Genomic DNA, 18,748 nt, shown 5'->3' with positions numbered 1-18,748 from the left:
CTGTGATCCAAGTTTAGTAAGAAAATAAATAAATGTGTATGAAATCAGAAAATAGAAGACATCTAGCCTATAAGTGGTTATTCTGGATACAGTGGGAAGTAAATATTGTACTGGTTCTGTGGAATAAGGGAAGGAATAGCATAATTACAGTGTCTGCCGACTCTCTGCATTGTCAGGACAGGTGCCCCATCAGGCATTTTAAACCAGTTGCTCACCCAAACTATCACATATTTTAACTCAAGCTGTTGTTACATCCCAGCACATGGGTGAGTGGTTGGATTTTAGGTCTTTCTGTAGGACTTTACATTTTAACTTGTTAGACTGGGTCCATCTTTGAAATATTTTGGGACCCCCATCCATTCACTCATTTCACAAATACTCTGAGGATCCTTCTCCACCAGCCCCACTGGGGATTGCTGGGGTTTCCTTTCCCACCTTAGGTCATCTGCGGAGGCGGGGGAAAGCCAAGTTAGAACAAGATGTGGTGAGAGCCCAGGAAGTTGAGGTGATCCTCTGGTGGGGACCAGGACACAGGCCCACAGACAGCAGGGAACAGATGCGTGGCTAACGGGCTGTGGTTGGCCTAGTGTGACGGGTAATGAGAGCCTGACTCCAGCTGAGGACAGAGCCCAGCTTGGCCACTGACTGGTGGACATGCGGCTGGAAAGGAGGGACAGGGCCAGAGAGGGCGAGGCTTCCAGAGCCTGGGAACCCTCCAGCAGGGGAAAGGGCATCAGGAAGGTAAGGCCTTCCTCACTCAGGAGGCCTCTTCTCCAGGCGGAAACCTGGAGGCAGACAAGAATCGCTCCCCTTTACTGAGCGGTGCTTGGTGTTGGACACGGTGCTGAGTTGATTCTTAATTCCCACAACCACCCTGGGAGAAAGGTTGACTGTCACCTCTAGTTGCAGATGAGGACCCCTGAGGCTTCGAGTGATTCATGCAATCTGCCCAAGGTACACAGCTGCTCAGGGGTGGGACAGGGCCCAGCTGGTCAGTCTGACATCAGGCTGTAACTCTTGACCACCACAGTACTCTTGGTGTACTTGTGTTGCTGAAATGAATAAATGGCCCAGAAAGAGTGCCAGCCTGAAGCTACGTTGAGCCTGAAGCTACTCTTGTGGAAAGGTAAGCCTTGGAGGCAGACAGACCTCGCTGGGCTCGCATCCTGGGTGGGCAGCTCAAGAACCCTGTGAGCAACGGACAAGTCATTTAACCCTCTGAATCTCAGTTTCCTCATCTGCAAACATGAAGGGAATGTGTACCCTTGGCAGCCTGCTGTAATTAAATAGGACAGTGAATGTAAAATCATGACTAGCACAGGGCCTGACCCAAAGTCGATGCTTGACATCTGAGCTCAACAGAGAGGCTGCTGAACACCATGGAAAGGCCAGAGTTGGGGCTACAGAGACAGGGAGAAAGTTCCTTTGGAAGCCTGGCAGCTCTGCTCCGTCCCATGGATAGGGCTTTTAGCTTTGTCTCCCCAGAGTGATCATCAGGAATGCCCTTAAAATAAAAGGGGTCTTTGGATTTATTTGCAGAGAAAACAATTAGGGGAGGGCAAGATTGGAAAAAGGGAGAGACTAGGAGACACAGAGCAATCAAGAATATGGGTAGTAGCTTTAAATAGGCAAGGAACCTGGGCTGAGTCCCAGGTGTGGGAGAACGACAGAAGCGGGCTGCCATCTGGGATGTGCCCCAGCCAAGGCCAAGGCCAAGGCCAAGGCTGAAGAGGAAGCTTTGAGGTCCTCCCAAGCCAGGCCCCTTCCCCCTAATCTGCCCACTGGAGACACAAAAGGCTCAGTTCAGGAGCTCAAAGGGGCTGGATTGTCTTGGGCTTCTCACTAGTTTTAAAACCTTACTCCTTAAGGCCAAAGGATTCTTTTGTTCAGCTTGTTCCTTTCAAGAGGGAAAATCTCTTCTGGAGGGCGACAGGCCCTGATATCCTCTGCCCAGGAAGCAGAGCCTCCTCCCAGCCCTCACAAGCTGTCTTTGCAACCTTGTCCCAGCTCTCGGAGATGAGCTTGTGTGCTGAGTCAGTTTGGCCGCCTTCCAGCCAAGAAGACAGTGGAGGCTGCAATGCAGGGGCCATTAAAGGAACTATTTTTAGGCTCCATTTCAATCTTATTCAGTACAGGCCGTGAGATGCTAGGCTTGAAAGTGGCCAGACCAAGGGGATGCTGGCAGAGACAGAGTCTCAGGCAAGTAGGTCAGGGAAAAGACAAAGAAATCTCACTATGTGAGAGAAAGAAGCTCCCAGAGGTTCATGTTGCTGTCCAAGGTGCAGGAGACAGAAGAGGGGAGCTTTTCACAGAGAATCAGCCCTCCTGCATTACCTGAGGAGTCACCAAGAAAAATGAGGAAAGTACAGCGACTTCCAAAAAGAGACTAGGGCAACATGCACCTGGGAAGCTCATTAAAAATATACCTCCCTGGCCCACCTTAGGTCATCTGAGTCCGAATATTAGAGTGGGGATGTGTGTTTCCAACCTACTCCCAGGGTAGGTGACTCTCACACAAAATGAAGTTCAAGGACCTGAGGGCTGGACAGTATCTACCTCTAGAATTCAAACGAATGATCCAGACTGAGGGGAAGGAAAGGCACAGGTGGTGGTGGTTATTTAACAACCCCCAGAGGTGCCATTCTCCTTTCCTCACTGGGCTCAGGCTTCCACCTATAAAGTGCAGGATCCTGGCAGAACTAGGAATCTCTTAGTTCTGCCTCAGAAGATCCTTGCCACAGGGACGCTCAGTGGTCAGCTCAGAGGACAGGAAGAAACGGCTTTTCATACCAGAGGTCCACGTTATCCAAGGGTAACCATTAAAATTCCATTTAGAGTGAATACACGTACATTGGGAACCAAACTTCAAAGCATGTTTTGGGAGGAAAAAAATCCATTTGATTGGGACTGTCACAGAAAACAAAGTTTATTTATGTATATTGAAAGCTGCTAAGAGAATAGATCTTCAAAGTTCTTACCCCCATGCCCATTCCCCCCCATATCTATGTGAGGTGATGGATGTGTTAACTAACCTTATTATGGTAATCATTTCACAATACATCATATATCAAATCATCCCTTTGTACACCTTAAACTTACACAATGTTATATGTCAATTATATTTCAACAGAGCTGGAAAAATAAAATTTATTTCATTTTGTAATTAGCAAACTTTAGATTATACTTGCAACTGTGTAATAATTCTTCAATATTTTCACATCTTTATATCTTATTTCTTAAAATGAATTAAGAGTTGAGGATTGACTTTTTGGTGGGGGACGGGGTATAATTTTTCTGACAAAACTGTCCAAGAACATTCTGTGCTATCCTTCATTTTGACTTTTGCAGAATTATAAAGAAGATAATTTTTCAAACATTTTAAAGGCTGTTACCTATTTCCACAGGACTTTTTTTTTAACATCTTTATTGGAGTGTAACTGCTTTACAGTGCTGTGTTAGTTTCTGCTTCACAACAAAGTGAATCAGCTATACATATACACATATTCCCATATCTCCTCCCTCTTGCGTCTCCCTCCCATCCTCCCTGTCCCATTCCTCCAGGTGGTCACAAAGCACCGAGCTGATCTCCCTGTGCTACGTGGCTGCTTCCCACTAGCTATCTATTTTACATTTGGATACAGGACTTCTCTTAATCCTTTGAGAGTCAAACCATTATTTTTTGAGGTACCTATCATGTCATCACCATGAAGTCTCTCCTCAGATGTCACCTGGTCTCACTCTGCCACAGCATCACTGGACAGTAGCTCTGCATGTGATTTTCCAACATCACTCTCATCAACTTCATGAAATCCTGCAAGATTTACAATTATTCTTTGGGATGTATTTGTCTGTTTCCGTTGCATTGTCAGATGTTTATAACAGCCACCAGTCAGGAGAATTTGGCCATCAGAGACAGTGACAAGGCCTAGTGGAAAGAGTGAGGGGAAGGGGGAAAAAGAGCTTTTGCTTTTTGTGCTGTGCGACTTTGGCTTCCCCTGCCACCTGCTAACAGCAGGGACTTAGCATAACAAATACCAAGATAATGAGGACCTGCCAAAGCAAGGTGAATTGTTCTCACTCTGCTTTTCTTGGCCTCCTAGGGAAAGCCTATCCACACATGCTCTTTCACATTGTGCCACAGCTCCCACCTGCCCATCCAGACTGCAAAGCCACCCCTTCTTCCCTAAGGAGACACAGACAAAGGCCACATGGTCAGGTGACACTTTAATAGGCTAGAAATAGAAAACCTGTCTTTGGAGACTATCAAGAGCTACATGTGCGCCGGAGCAGAAAGCAGAGGCGCAGCAGTTGGGTCTGGGGGGAAACAACAGGCCGAGTGGGAGGTCAGCGATGGCTGAAGAATCCTTGAGGATGGTTATATTTAAACGGCTTCATCCTGCTGGGGCCCCTAGAGAAACAGGAGAAGGGAGAATAGTTTTAATACCATACGCTTTGGGCTGATAAAATAAATTACAATTCATCCACACAAGGGACTACTATTAGCTGTTAGGGAAAAAAAAAAGGAATGTTGTAAGAAAAGCAGACTGCAGAACAATATGACAGGTGTGACGCACTTCTGAAAAAATGTCTTTATGTGCCTGCAAAGGCATGAACACAAACCTGGAAGGGCCCTCATTGACGACGTGCACTTTGGGGGACAGGGCTTGGGCACCCTCACTTTTTAGTGTTTTTACAAAACTGCTCACTGTTGTTTGTTATATTTAACAACAAACATGTTTTATTTCTATGATTAAAAAAAACCCATAAAATCCTCCTTTGCAGGCAGAGTCCCATGCAGGTAGGAGTCTGTGTGTGAAACGAATCTGTACAAAGTTCCTGCCAAGAGCCACGTGCTTTATACTCGCTACTTCTTAAGACACTATTTCTATCATTTTATAGATTCTAAAGATGAAGAAACAGGCTTAGGGACGTAAACTGTCTGCCCAACATTATATGGTCAGAAAGCAGCACAGCACAAATTCAAAACCAGGTCTGATGCCAAAGCCTGCTGGCCACAGGCAGGCTGACAATCACAGCCAAAGCCTGGACCCTGCGAAGCTTAGGTGCTTCAGCTCCAATCCTGAGCCCCCCAAGCAAAACTTCACACAGGGAAGGAAAAAAAAAACAAAAACAAAAAACTTCACACAGGGTTCTTTTCCATACAACTCCACAGTGAATGACATCCAGCTAAAGGGCCTCTCGTTTATCTGCCTATGACTGACATTCAATGGTAACCAGGAGGTGACACCTTGGATCTTGGTCTGAGGGAGGGTGAGAGGCAGTGTGTGGTGTGTGTGTGTGTGTGTAGGGGTGTGTGTGTGTAGGGCTGTGCAATCACTTACTTAAGGGAGGGCTTACTCTGCCTGCACTGTGCTTGGCACTCTACATGCTCCGCCTGGTTTAATTTCATCCTCCCAACAACACCTGAAGTGGATGCCATTTTAAGGATAAGGAATCTGAATCTCAGAGGGGTTAAGTACAGACCCTAATCACATAGGCTGGAGCTGCAATTTGAACCTAGGCCTTTCTGGCCCCAAAGGCTTTGCTCTTTTTTTTTTTTTTGGCCGTGCCCCACAGCATGTGGGATCTCAGTTCCCTGACCAGGGATCGAACCCAAGCCCCCTGCGTTGGAAGCACGGAGTCTTAACCACTGGACCACCAGGGCAAGTCCCCCAAAGCCTTTGCTCCTAGTCACGACGTCATGTACCTCCCCAACATCAGAAGGGTGCAGTCATACAGGTAAGTCTAGGCATACAGCTGATGGAGACCCCATAGCCTGAAGGTACCCAGCCACGGGCAGAGCCAGACCTTGCGTTTTCTGCGGCCCAGGCCAGCCCTTTGCAGCCCAGCCCCTTGGCCTGATTCCAGCAGTCAGCTGAATTCCAGGCCAAGAACCTCACATCCCACATCTCATCAGTCATGGAATTAATTGGATCTGAGTAGCCAAAGGAGCACCTTCCCAGAATGTCCTGCCGGAGGAGCTCAGCCTGGGAGACATACCAACCACTTCAGAAAATGGGTCCTTCGGGAACCATTCGATAACAGAATATAAACACTGGCCGTGTGAGAACTCCCACCCTGGAAATGTGCTACAGCAGGCTGGGAGCGGGGGTAAGAGCTGAGTTCTCACGCAGACACACCAGGGAAAGCAAGTCCTAGAAGGCACCAACATCTAGCCGCCAGCTCTGCCTGTCAGCAGCCACTCCGGGGCTGCAGCTGGTTATTATCAGCTAGCATGACAAACCAGGCCAGGTGGAGGTGCCAGACGGAGGTGGGAAGATGCTGGGGCAGCTTCCAGGAGCTGAAGCTGGCTGTGTGAGAAGAAGGTAAGGGGCAGGTAAGGCACCTTTTAGACTGACAGAGAACAAAGGGATGTCCTGATTAGATACAGATGCTAGCCCTTCGCAGACACCATTCCTCCCCAACCCCTTGCCCAAAAGGGAAGGGATGCCTGAGCAGTGTGGACTCTGGAGTTCTGAAACTGGCTCTAAGAACACTAGTTAAGGGATGAAAGGGAAAGAAAGGACCCAACACCAAAGCGAAAGAAAAGCAGCTCGCAGTGCTGTGCGTGCAGACACGCTAAATACCAATATCAGGACCTGCTGGCGCTTTCTGAGCCTCCGCCTGTGCCGGGATCCATTCTGGAAGCTTTACATGAACTCTCTCTACTTCATCATGAGTTAGAAGGTAACACCTTTGGGAAAGGTTCAGAGCTGAGCTGAAGTGACTCTTCCAAAGTCACACAGCTGGTGAGCAGGAAAGCAGAGATTTGCACTTGTGTTTGTGTTACTTCAAAGCTGGTTCCTTCTGTGACGCCTGACTGCCTATACCTGTGATCCCCCTAGATGTGTGAGTACCTTAGGAAGTAGAGCAGACTCTGGGGACTGGTGGGATGCATATAGTTTAAAAGGTTCATTTGGACTATGAAAAGCAAACCTACTGTTTTCCACAGAAAGTAGAGAAAGGAAAGTTCAGTCAAATCCTCTTGCTCACTTGGCGTGAGACCCACCTCTGGGGGGTGTTCATGATGAACAACTGGACCAGGCTGGTAGGATGGGGGCCACAGGGAAAGTTTTAGGAAGAAGGGAGCAAGTTCTCCCCAGGAAATCTGGCAGCAGGATTTTAATTTCCACGGTGAATGGAGACTAGTGCACCAGGAAACGTGCGTGCCTTCCATGCCAGGCTCACCTCTGCCCCAGGTCCCTGTGAGAGGCAGGGCTGGAGGTCCCTGGGCCCGGCACCCACGCCCCTCCCCTCACCTGAAAAGCCGCAGACACATTTTCTCCTGGGGAAATTCCTTGGGCCCCTCCACGCTGTCATCGTGGCTCTCCGTCTCCAGGTAGACGTCCAGCAGCACGCACAGGCGCTGCAGCTGGTTCGTCAAGAGCTGGTGGCTGGGCCAGGGGCCACACAGCTCCTTGTAGCACACATTGACCTCACTCTCCATGGCCTATGGGTGGGAAAACCAGAAACTCAGCACCACTTTCAGGCCAGCTGGGTCTGATGGTTTCACAAGAACTGCACCCGGGCCTCTGCAGGAGCTGGGCCTCTGCACATCAAGCCGGACCGACTTGTCCTGAGGCTCCCTCTCCTCAAGACAATGGGGTCTTCCTGATCCTGACTCAGAACTTTCCCTGCCTTGCACGTCCACAGACAGAGACAAAGATGTGTAGAAGAGGAATCTCATGATAAGATCCAAATCAAGTGTTAGGGTTAAAAACGTGCTCCATGGGGCTTCCCTGGTGGCGCAGTGGTTGAGAATCTGCCTGCTAATGCAGGGGACACGGGTTCGAGCCCTGGCCTGGGAAGATCCCACATGCCGCGGAGCAACTAGGCCCGTGAGCCACAACTACTGAGCCTGCGCGTTTGGAGCCTGTGCTCCGCAACGAAAGGCCACGATAGTGAGGCCCACGCACCGCGATGAAGAGTGGCCCCCACTTGCCGCAGCTAGAGGAAGCCCTTGCACAGAAACGAAGACCCAACACAGCCAAAAATAAATAAATAAATAAATAAATAAATAAATAATAATTAAAAAAAAAACAAAAAACGTGCTCCATGACTACTGAATCAAATCCACAGGTATAACAATAATTAACAGGTGCAGTGATCTTGGACATCATCTCATTCCAGCACTTTCTGTGCATCTGAGTTTATTCTCATTTCCACAGAAGCCCAAACAACAACCTTTCACGGCAGGTATTTATATTATCCCCATTTCATAAATAGGGTGAACCTGTGGACCCCAAGCTAGATAAGGGGTTGAGATGGGTCCGAGCTCTTTCTGCTACGTCATGCACCCTCCAGCAAATTCTACAAACCCCGGCAGGCCCCTCTGCACCGGGAATTGTGTCAGTGCCCAAGCCCTCAGCTGCGGCAGGTTCTGCCACTGCCAACCTCCCCAAGGAGGCTCTCCTTGCTCCTCCCACCACCCCCAGCAGGTCCTTACCCGAATATTGTCGTCGTTGTTGTTGGTTTTCTCCCCTTTCCAGTTCAGACAGAGCTGGAAAATGGGTGGGATGGAGGAGTAGCCGGGGTTCAGCACCACGGCAGCCTGGAGCTTAGCTGGGAAGGGAGGGGAAAGGAGGAAAACTCAGTTCTGAGACCTGGCTTGTTAGCCAAGGCACCCTCCCCGCTGGACCCCTGAGGCTAGCTCTGTGTCTCACATTAATCCAAGTGCTCAGAGCACATTCTGGCACTAACTGACTTTTACTTTTGTTCTAGAATCTCCCAGGTGGAACTGCCAGGTTGCAGAATGTGAGGTCCTGTGACTCTGGTCCCTCCAAGGACACAGAGCTGTGTGGACTCCCCAGAGTCTGGTCCACAATGAGTTTGCCCAAGAGTTCTATTTACTCCTTTGACAGAAGTTTGTTTTCATTGGCATTTATTTGCCAGCAAGTTAAGGATTTTCCCATGTGAAGGTTTCCTATCTGTTTTTCCTTTTCAACGATATTGGGTATTAGCTGTTACATTAGTCAAATATATTTTTTTCTATTCTGTTCTTTATTTTTATCTATTTTGTTATGTGCAGCTTTTTCATAGCTAACATTTAATGACTACCTACTGCTTTCCAAGCACTGTGCTAAAAGCCCTTTGCACACATTTTATTTCATCCGAATAACGATTCTGAGGTGGGTACCATTATTATCATCCCATTTTACATATAAAAAAACTGAAGCTCTGACAGAAACTTCCTTAAGATCATCAAGCAGTTGCAAAGCAGCAATGCTGAGTTTAATCAGAACTACCTGATGCCAAAGCTGTGTTCATAATCATTAAATGAAATATTTGCATTTTTTAACTTTTTCATTTTTTCTCTGGTGATAGCCTTTGCCTTTTTCAATAGGATGACATTTATCCTCTCCATCAATGGGCTAAGCATTTAGCCACTCCTTTTTCATTATTTATGGAGGAAAAAAGGAGCTCTCTGACCCACCAGTAATTCAAATAAATAACAGAGAACAAGAGAGTGTAGGTTAAGACAATTCTTCCCTGACAGTCGCAACAACATTTATTAAAAAGTGACACTTTCCTGTTGTTTCTGCCATAATAGTTTGCACATATTTCGGGGTTTATCTCTGTTCACTAATTTTTTGTTTTTAACCCATACCATGTAATTGTTGTCCACTTATTCATTTAAATTTCACTCTTCATTTTTCAAATTCTATAATGCATCTAATGAAAATTTAAATGATCACATTCATTCCATGTACGAATCTAGAATACTTATCATCTTTCCAAGCTTTCTTCCGCTCAACCAAGAAGCAGAAGTGATGTCTTCCAATGACTTCCCACCCCTGGGGCTTTGTAAATTTACTGGATGCATATTTTGTGCCCTTTCAAAATAGCACTCTGTTGTTTAGGGATGAGGTTAAAGTATTTCTTAAAAGGGGAGAGAATGGGGCTCCCCTGGTGGTGCAGTGGTTGAGGATCTGCCTGCTAATGCAGGGGACACGGGTTCGAGCCCTGGCCTGGTAAGATCCCACATGCCGTGGAGCAACTAGGCCCGTGAGCCACAACTACTGAGCCTGCGCGTCTGGAGCCTGTGCTCCGCAACAAGAGAGGCCACGATAGTGAGAGGTCCGTGCACCGCGATGAAGAGTGGCCCCCACTTGCCGCAATTAGAGGAAGCCCTCACACAGAAACGAAGACCGAACACAGCCAAAAATAAACAAACAAACAAACAAACAAACTCAGAAGCAAAACAGCTAAAAGCAGAGCTAATTTGGTTGAAAGGATCAGGATGAACTCGCTTCACCCAAAAAAAAAAAAAAAAAAAGGGGAGAGGATGGAAAGCAAATGCAAAATTCCAAATAGCAGTCACCTATTGTCAGGGTGAGAATGAAATGGGATCAAGGAGCCTCAACTGTATCTGAAATTATTTAATTTCCTCAGAATATTTCTAAAAACATGCAAAGAAAAGAAAAGGAGAAGGGAAGAAATAGAGAAACTTGAACATCAAAGAGTGCAACCCTTCCTGACATGTCTCGTACTGTCTTGGAACTACAGACAACTTCCTCCGCCCTGTGGCCTCAGCACTGAGCCCCTGGGGTGGGATCCTGCAGGCTGTGCCAGACCTGCCAAGGCTGGGGCCGGATGACAGCACCACAGGCAGCATCGGGGTGGCTCCAGCAGGAAGCCCTGGCTGATCAGATGCCAGGACAGCTGTGAGGAATCACAGCTCTCGATGCCTCCCAAGTGAGTGCAGGGACTGCAGAGAGGGAGGAGGGTCCTGTACTTCACATCCTGAGAGTGACAGCCCTTCCCTGAAGAGGGGGACGAGCAGGCATCTGATTCTAAAATGCAATGAAACAAAGGGGCTAAGAGCTCAGGCTCAGAGGTCAGACTGGGTTTGTGACTAAGCCCTACTTTCCTCACCTGCAAAGCAGGAATATCACCAGCCCCAGGACTGTCCTGAGGATTAGCTGATAAAGCACGGACGTGACTGTTGCAGAACAAGTCCTGGCTGAATGCTGCCTCTCACAACCATGACTGTTTGCTAAGTCCCCACTGCAGGATTCCAGGATCTTTCGCTTCCTTTGGGCAACTCCCAGGAATGTTTTATTCTCAGCGGCTCCCCTTGCCTAGAGCAACTGTGATCAGCAGAGCAATTACCTGTGCCCCTTTCCACGAGTGCCATATAGTAGAGATTGGTGTCCCCAGCCAGTCCCGCCTCCACGATGTCTTTGGTAAAATGCAGCTCCTAGAAGTCACCAAGGACAAGGGGTGAACTGGTGGCTCCTCTAGTCAAATCCCCTGCCCTTCTGGTAGAGGAGCAGGAGCTGAACGGTGACGTGGGCCTGCAGTCCCCAGGACAGCAACAGTGGCCTGTCACCCCTCCACCTACCGTATAATCCTCATGGGCAATCGTCACCCACTTCACCAGACGAGAGACAACCTTTGCAGGGAAGAGGTACTGGCAGTCGCTGGTAACTGGCACAATGCCATGTTCTAAAAGAGAGCAGGACAGGTGGTGTCACAGGTAGAAATCAGCTGTCACAGCTGGGTAACTAGCATCCTCTGCAGGGCTCAGATGGCCCTGCCAGCTGTCCAGGTACACTCGGTACTCAGGTGCCTAGGCCAACACGTGCCAGAAACGAAGGCACACCAACCTGACCTTTACCCAGTGCTTGTGCTTGAGGCCAGACCCAGCACCAGCATTCGCAGCACTTTATCCTTAATGCAAATGATGGCCTGCGAAACAAAAAAACCCCCTGCAGCCAGAATCAGAGATGTACAGGTGTCTCTGCAGCAGTGACTGTTAATTAGACCAAATAATAGCCAAGAGGGCTGTTCTCCCAGCAGACCTTGATGGAGGAAGGACTGAAGTGTTCTGTGTTGGTTCCTCTAAGGGAAAAGAGCAGGAGGACTGCTCCAGGGTGAATTCCTGCTGGCGTTTCAATAAGCAAATGTGCCAACACGGTAAACGCTGTCCAGGATGACAATCACCCAACCCTGGGACAAAACAAACTAAGCAATGCTGATGGGGAGCAAGCAGTGCTGCCCTGGAGAAAACAGGGTCCACGTGAGGCCTCCAGACGGGTCCTGGGAACTCAAAGCCTTTCCTGACAGTGGCTCTTTTAGATCAGAAAGATCTTAACCCTCACTCCTTACAAGTCCCTTGTACATGGTAGGCTGTTACAAGTATTTACAGAATGAACAAATAAAAAGCCCCATATGGCCACCATCTTGGTCAAGGGCTCATCAGAATCACCTGGGACATTATGGAAAACACAGGGGCTCAGCCCCACCCTGGAGGATGTCAGCTCAGGTGTCAGGAGAGGGATGAGGTGTGGATCCCTGGACAGCTGTATTCAAGTAAGCTGAGCATAAGCTCCACAAAAGCAGGGCTCTGTCTTGTGCTCATGGCTCTTCTCCCAGCACGATTCTGGCTGCCTGGAATGAATTAGGCTCCTATTAAAACGCACATCAGGACTTCCCTGGTGGCACGGTGGTTAAGAATCCGCCTGCTGGGGCTTCCCTGGTGGTGCAGTGGTTGAGAATCCGCTTGCCAGTGCAGGGGACACGGGTTCGAGCCCTGGCCCAGGAAGATCCCACATGCCGTGAAGCAACTAAGCCCGTGCACCACAACTACTGAGCCTGTGATCTAGAGCCCGCGAGCCACAACTACTGAGCTCGCGTGCCACAACTACTGAAGCCTGCACGCCTAGAGCCCGTGCTCCACAAGAGAAGCCACCGCAATGAGAAGCCTGCACACCGCAACAAAGCGGTGCCCCTGCTCGCTGCAACTAGAGAAAGCCCGCGCGCAGCAACAAAGACCCAATGCAGCCACAAATAATAAATAAATAAATTAAATTAAATTAATTTATATTAAAAAAAAAAGAATCCGCCTGCCAATGCAGAGGACACGGGTTCGAACCCTGGTCTAGGAAGATCCCACATGCCGCAGAGGAACGAAGCCCGTGTGCCACAACTATTGAGCCTGTGCTCTAGAACCCGCGAGCCACAACTACTGAAGCCCGCGTGCCTAGAGCCCGTGCTCTGCAACAAGAGAAGCCACTGCAATGAGAAGCCCGTGCACCGCAACGAAGAGTAGCTCCCGCTTGCCACAACTAGAGAAAGCCCGCACGTAGCAACGAAGACCCAACACAGCCAAAAATAAATAAATAAATAAAAATATTTTTTTAAAAAATAAATAAAACTCACATCAAAGTCTGATGTGCACTGACCTAGCATGATGCTCCTGACCAATCTGCTAACCTGGGCCCCCAAAAGGCTTTGGGCTGACACAGCCCTGGTGGCCCTGAGGGGAGCTCAGACCTCTGCTTGGCGGCCTACAGCTCTCCCCAGTGGCCCAGCTAACACCTCTGCTCAACAAGAGCCAGAAAGCCAGCCCGCTTTGATTTGTCATCAGGATTCAAGAAATCTGAGTGCAGGGCTCCGTTGTCTTTGTCCCTGCGTTGTCTGAGTGGCTCTCAGGCCACAGCCCTAACTAGCACCAGCTTACCCAGGGAGGCAAACTGCTTGTGGAGGGCCAGGCGGGACTGCACCCTGGTCTTCAGCAGTTTCATGGTGGTCTCCATGTGGCTGGCGCTCAGCGAGTGGTCAGCGATCACAGCGTGCTGTGGAGGACAGCGAGCGGCACACGTTAGTAGCTCCCCATCCCTTCCTCCAGGCACCCCTCTCTCCTAGGACCTGCCTGCCTGTGGCAGCCTGGACCACCGACGTCCTAAGATGCCTTCTGGGGACAGCAGGGTTTCCCTGCTGTGACAGGCCAGAGGCTGAGTCCCAACAGGAACGATACAAGCTGCTGAGATCTTGAGAGGCTGTGGAAAAGGAAAGCTTCTGCTAAGGTGCCAGGTCCCCTGGGGTTCATTTCTGGCACCTTCGTACATAAGACCAAGGGGTGAAAGCACCTGGAGCCGCACTGCACGCAGGGCAAGGATCCAAGTTACTTTGACCTAGAGGGCTAACAGGCTCATGGCAAAGGCAAAAGGTACCTAAACACTTGTAGGCCTTGGACATTTTAGTATCCCGAGTGGAGGGAAGATAGATCATAGCCCAGAGGGATAGCATTCTGCTAGTTCAAAGTCCCAAAGCCCTTCTGGAGTCTGTATGGGAGGAGAGAAATAGAGGTCCTCAGCCAAGGGGACCGGATCAGTGGACACACCTGGGGCTGCTCTTTGGGGAAGTGGAGGCCACCCAGCTTCTGCACCCACAAATAGGGATGCCCTAAGTCAAGTACGTAGTCCCTCAAAGTCAGGATGCTGCAGGAAAGAACACAGAATGAAATGATTCTATAAGTCATTTCTGCAGTGGTCCCCGGATATATCCCTCCTCCCACCTTCTCATCCCCCCAAAACAGAACGGCCCCACAGGCTCAGCTGCCAGCAAAGCCTCTTAACTTCATCAGTTTCCTACTCTGAATTTCATCTCTCCTAGTCACTTTTCTCTTTTTCCCTTGGCAGCCTTCAACTCATTAGCAAATCTCAATAAAAAGGCAGTGTACTTGATCTCTTCATCAGTCCACCAATTTATAAAATATTTTAAAAATGTTAATCCTCAGAGAATTAAAATGTTAAATACATCTATTATCACGTTCCCAGAGTTTTGATCCTTCCACCCTTCCCCACCCTTCCCCACCCTCCATGGCCTCATAAGCAGGAAAAGGCATGTGTTCTCTTCTCTGGATAGAGCACTCCCTCCTGCCCCGCCACCTCCCCTGCCCCCTGGGAGGCCTCTGGCCCTAACAGGTCTCCAGCTTTGGGTTTGAGCCACAGGAGAAACTCAGAAGCAGAGAGGCTGGGAGAGGAGGAAATGCTGCTGACTCACCCAACTTTATCAAACTGATACTGATTGGCTGGATTTGGAGTTTTCTTTCCATGATCCCCAGGATACAAACAGCTCAGGACTGAGTCAGGAGACAGCAAGTCACTGGAAGAGGGAAAAGACTGCAGTGAGAACGCCGGCCAACCCATTGCTTCGATGCAGACGTGGGCATTTGGCGGTGATAACGTCCCCTCTCACTGATGATCAAAGCCAGACCCTTTATATGCCTGAGGTCATCAGATACTCATAACCCTATGAGGTAGGGAGTATCATCATTTCCATTCTACAGAGGAGAAGATCAAGGCTTTAAAAGATATGGCTTGTCCAAGATCACACTGCTAGTAAGTGCTGGAGCCAGGATTTACTCTATTCCATCAAAGACAGTAATACTCTTAACCATCAATTTTTTAAGAAACCTATCCCTTCAAGAGTTACATGGTGACCAGAGCCTTTTCCTCAGGGGAGCAAAGCCCTGTGACACAATAGGAATAATCAGAATTTTCATAGGAGCAAAACAGATTCCTTCTACCCCAGAGAGATCCAATGTGAAGCTTTGATATTGTGCCTATCTCACTTTTTACCAAATCTCATGCTATCACAGAAATAGGTCCCCTTTAAAATTCCCAGAAAAAGATATATCACATAGACTGGAGACAAGGTGACCTAGTGCTGTAAGCAGAGAGACACGGTGATGCCACAGCCACCTACTCACAATGGTTAAACATGTAATTAAACGTGGCAATCAGAGGAGATGGGGACAGAATGGAGTAATTTGATCACAAAGGTCAATGAGGCCCATCCTTTCCCTTCACCAATGGGAGCTCCCCTTCGCCTTCCAGGGACAGCATCAGGAATGACTCAGGCGGAAACTGCTGCTCTGAGCCAGCAGGCCTCCAGGAACTTAGCACCGGGAGGGTGGCAGCTTCTGGCTCTGCCCTGCTCTCTCTCCTGACAGCGTCTCCCTGCACCACCACGACCCCCGAGGGTCTCTGTCCCCTTCGCTGCTTCACACAGAGAACCGGCTAGAAAATGAATAATTGTCAGTCTTTTAGCCAATGTTTAGTGACTGTTACTTATATACAGAATCAGACAAAATGAAACAGAACAGCTAAAAATGCACAAGATTAGGATTTTAAATCGACGAAACCTGATGGAAGAATCAAATCTTCTCGACAAAATTTCCATCTGCAATATGTGGCTCAGGACAACTGAATTTGGTAAAAATAATGGCCATTAAAGAGAAGGCTATATACTCATAAAAATATGACTATTCAAAAAACTATTCAGTTACTCGTCTTTGTTATAAAGTTTTAAAAGAAGAGATTTTTAAAATCTTCGTAAAGTGGAAATGGAAAATAATTAAAAATAATTCAATGCCTTAATGAAAAACTGATTAATGAATTAAAGTGGCCTAATGGAGATCATTCTGGAAAACAATTTCCTGAGGAAAATTCAGCAAGGTTCATATAATTCTGAATAAAATGTTTATAATAAAAACATGAATTTCCTAATGAATTAAGAGATCCTGGCATCAGTCGTCAATGCTGCTAACATCTCAAAAATAGAGACAGCCTGTGCCTCCTGATAAAATCACGCAACGTCTCTGACACAGTGCTGCACACCCACCTCCCCCGCTAAAAATGGAATCTGATCAGGTCTCTAACTCTACCTACAATTTACAGGAAATACAGGGGGAGGGAGCAACACGTTCAATTGTACCACGGGGATGCAATCATCAAAATGCAGCCTGGGGGAAACCTACAGAGCAAACAACCTACTTTCCTCAACAAATAAAAGATGGCAGGACATTCAGATGGAAAGACACTTGAAAGAAGCTTCATCCAACTACAAAACATGGACCTTAAAAAGATCCAGATTCAAAACCCAAACTGTAAGAACAAAACTAACAAAGAACACTTATGAGAAAATCAGGGAAATCTGAACTCTGACTAGATAATTGATATTAAGGAATTAGTGTCATATCGTGATTAAACTGAAATTTTTAAAAAGTATCCCTGTTTTAGTTGATAAATAAATAAAACCACACACCATGGTGTCTCCATGGGGCCAAAGCAGCCTTGAGCAAAGGCCTCTAGGCTGGGAGTCTGAAGTCTAGGCCCAGCACTTCCATAATTGGATATATGCCCCTGAACTCAGTTTCTCCAACTGTAAAATAGGGGGATGAGCTAGACAACACCTGAAGGCCCTTAAAGAGCTAATCCTGGCTTCAGGGTGGTGTTTCCTTTTGGGTTTCCTCCCTCTCTGGGGACCAGGGCAATGACAGTAGTGTAGTACCATGGTACACAGGCCCGGATGGCTTTGAATCATCACTCTCCACACACTACCCATGACCTTGGGGCAGCCTCTTAACTCTGCAGAGCCTCAGTTTCTTCACCTTGTAGAGCTACTGTGAGAGTTAAATGTGATGATGACAAACATGGCTGTCATTTACCAAGCGTTTCACCTATGCTAAGCATTTTACCTGACTCGCACAGGCACCCTGGGAGGGGATCTAATTAATGACCAGAGTGAGGAAACAGACTCAGAGGCCAGGTAATCTGGCTAAAGGTGCACACACAGCTGTGAGGGGAGACCCGGCACTCGCAGAGCTCATAGTCAGTCTGCAGTCCTGCCCCTATCACAGTTATGTGCAGCGCCCCGCAGGGGAGTGGGCTTCAGTGCACACTGGGGCCAGCCTGCAGCCCCGTGACATAGCAGATAGGACATCTGAGAAGTGAGCAGGAAGAACGATCACGACAAAGAGCTCCACTGCGGCCAGGGCCGTCATGGGGCCCTCGAGCTGCTCACTGGACCAGCACTGCAACCGGGCACTCTGAAGAAGCCAGTCCTGGGCTCCCTCTGCTGGGGTGAGATGGGAACAAGGTCAACTCCATCCAGAGTGCTCGGGCTGGTCCAGCAACACTCTCAAGCACAGGGACCAAGGATGCAGCCTGAAGGGGGTGTGGACTCTAAGTGCAGGGTCGAAAACCCAGGGGAAACGCCACCATCAGGCAGGCCTGGGAAGAGTCCCACCCCACCAGGTACCAGACCCACGCCTCCCTCACTGGTCTTTCTACACCTGACGTGAGTGAGGACTCACTGGAAGCAGGTGGGGCAGGGCCGGGAGGCGTGCCAGGCCAGGTGAGCCTATTTCACCCCCAGGCCCTCTCGGTCCTCCTCCCTTCCTCCCACGCTGGCTGTGGAACAAGCAGCCACAGTCAGGGCCTTTCTGGGGATGCTCCACCTGTGGCTGCCACTACGTGCCTCTGCTCACCCTCCTCAAGACCCCCACAGGGACCCGCCAGTCTTCCTCCCGCTGCCCAGGTAGGGACAACCTGGGATTGAGCTGAGCTACAAAGTGAAATCCCAGCACCTTGGGACAGAAGGAGACAAGAAAAGAGAGGCCTAAATTTGTCAACCTGGTAAGGTCTGCCAAATCTCACTTTCACATTCACACTCTTTCCACTGGTGTAAAAGCTGGTGCCCTGCCCACTCAATTTACAACAGGCTGTAGTCACTTCTAGCATCTGCTGTGTAGTAAGAGGACTTCACCAATTCAAGTCAGTGAGTGCTTTCTAAATACCTGTGATGTACCAGGACTTCGGGGCTGTGTGGACGTGACAACAGAAGCCAGTGTGGCCGTGAACTCCACTCAGAGCCAGATGAGGGAGGATCCGAGAGGAGCCCAGCACCAAGGCTCCCACCACACCCCCTCCCACGCCCCACCCCCCGCAGCCCCTGTCCAATACCCTGCACTGATGGGGATGATCAGTTCTGTGGCGGTTGTCACTTTGGCTTTTACCGTCATGATGTTGAGGTTCATGAGGTAGTAGAAAGTCAGGTGCAGTACACTGTCATCTGGAGGGGAGGAGGAAAAGAAGACATCATTTATGAGTTAAACACTAGAAAAGCGTCAACAGTATTATAGAAAGGAAAGTCAACAAGACTTTTAAGATCTTTC

General features: G+C 48.7%; 1 protein-coding gene across 3 annotated transcripts in view; it reads right to left on the bottom strand.

The window, feature by feature from the left end:
- Positions 1 to 4,207: 4,207 nt before the first annotated feature.
- Positions 4,208 to 18,748, bottom strand: part of THOC5 (THO complex subunit 5) — a 31,673-nt gene continuing 17,132 nt past the window's right edge. For all 3 annotated transcript variants that reach the window (XM_068563839.1, XM_068563840.1, XM_068563841.1), the window contains 9 exons: positions 18,537 to 18,645; positions 14,791 to 14,892; positions 14,129 to 14,225; positions 13,466 to 13,580; positions 11,345 to 11,448; positions 11,113 to 11,200; positions 8,447 to 8,562; positions 7,260 to 7,450; positions 4,208 to 4,408 (listed from right to left, as the gene is read on the bottom strand). In XM_068563839.1, the coding sequence (XP_068419940.1) occupies positions 4,345 to 4,408; positions 7,260 to 7,450; positions 8,447 to 8,562; positions 11,113 to 11,200; positions 11,345 to 11,448; positions 13,466 to 13,580; positions 14,129 to 14,225; positions 14,791 to 14,892; positions 18,537 to 18,645 (986 nt within the window). In that variant the 3' untranslated portion in view covers positions 4,208 to 4,344. The remainder of the gene's footprint in view (positions 4,409 to 7,259; positions 7,451 to 8,446; positions 8,563 to 11,112; positions 11,201 to 11,344; positions 11,449 to 13,465; positions 13,581 to 14,128; positions 14,226 to 14,790; positions 14,893 to 18,536; positions 18,646 to 18,748) is intronic.

Source organism: Eschrichtius robustus, chromosome 14 (assembly GCF_028021215.1).
Source record: "Eschrichtius robustus isolate mEscRob2 chromosome 14, mEscRob2.pri, whole genome shotgun sequence".
Taxonomy (NCBI): Eukaryota; Metazoa; Chordata; class Mammalia; order Artiodactyla; family Eschrichtiidae; genus Eschrichtius; species Eschrichtius robustus.
This window is presented reverse-complemented; position numbering and strand designations above follow the sequence as displayed.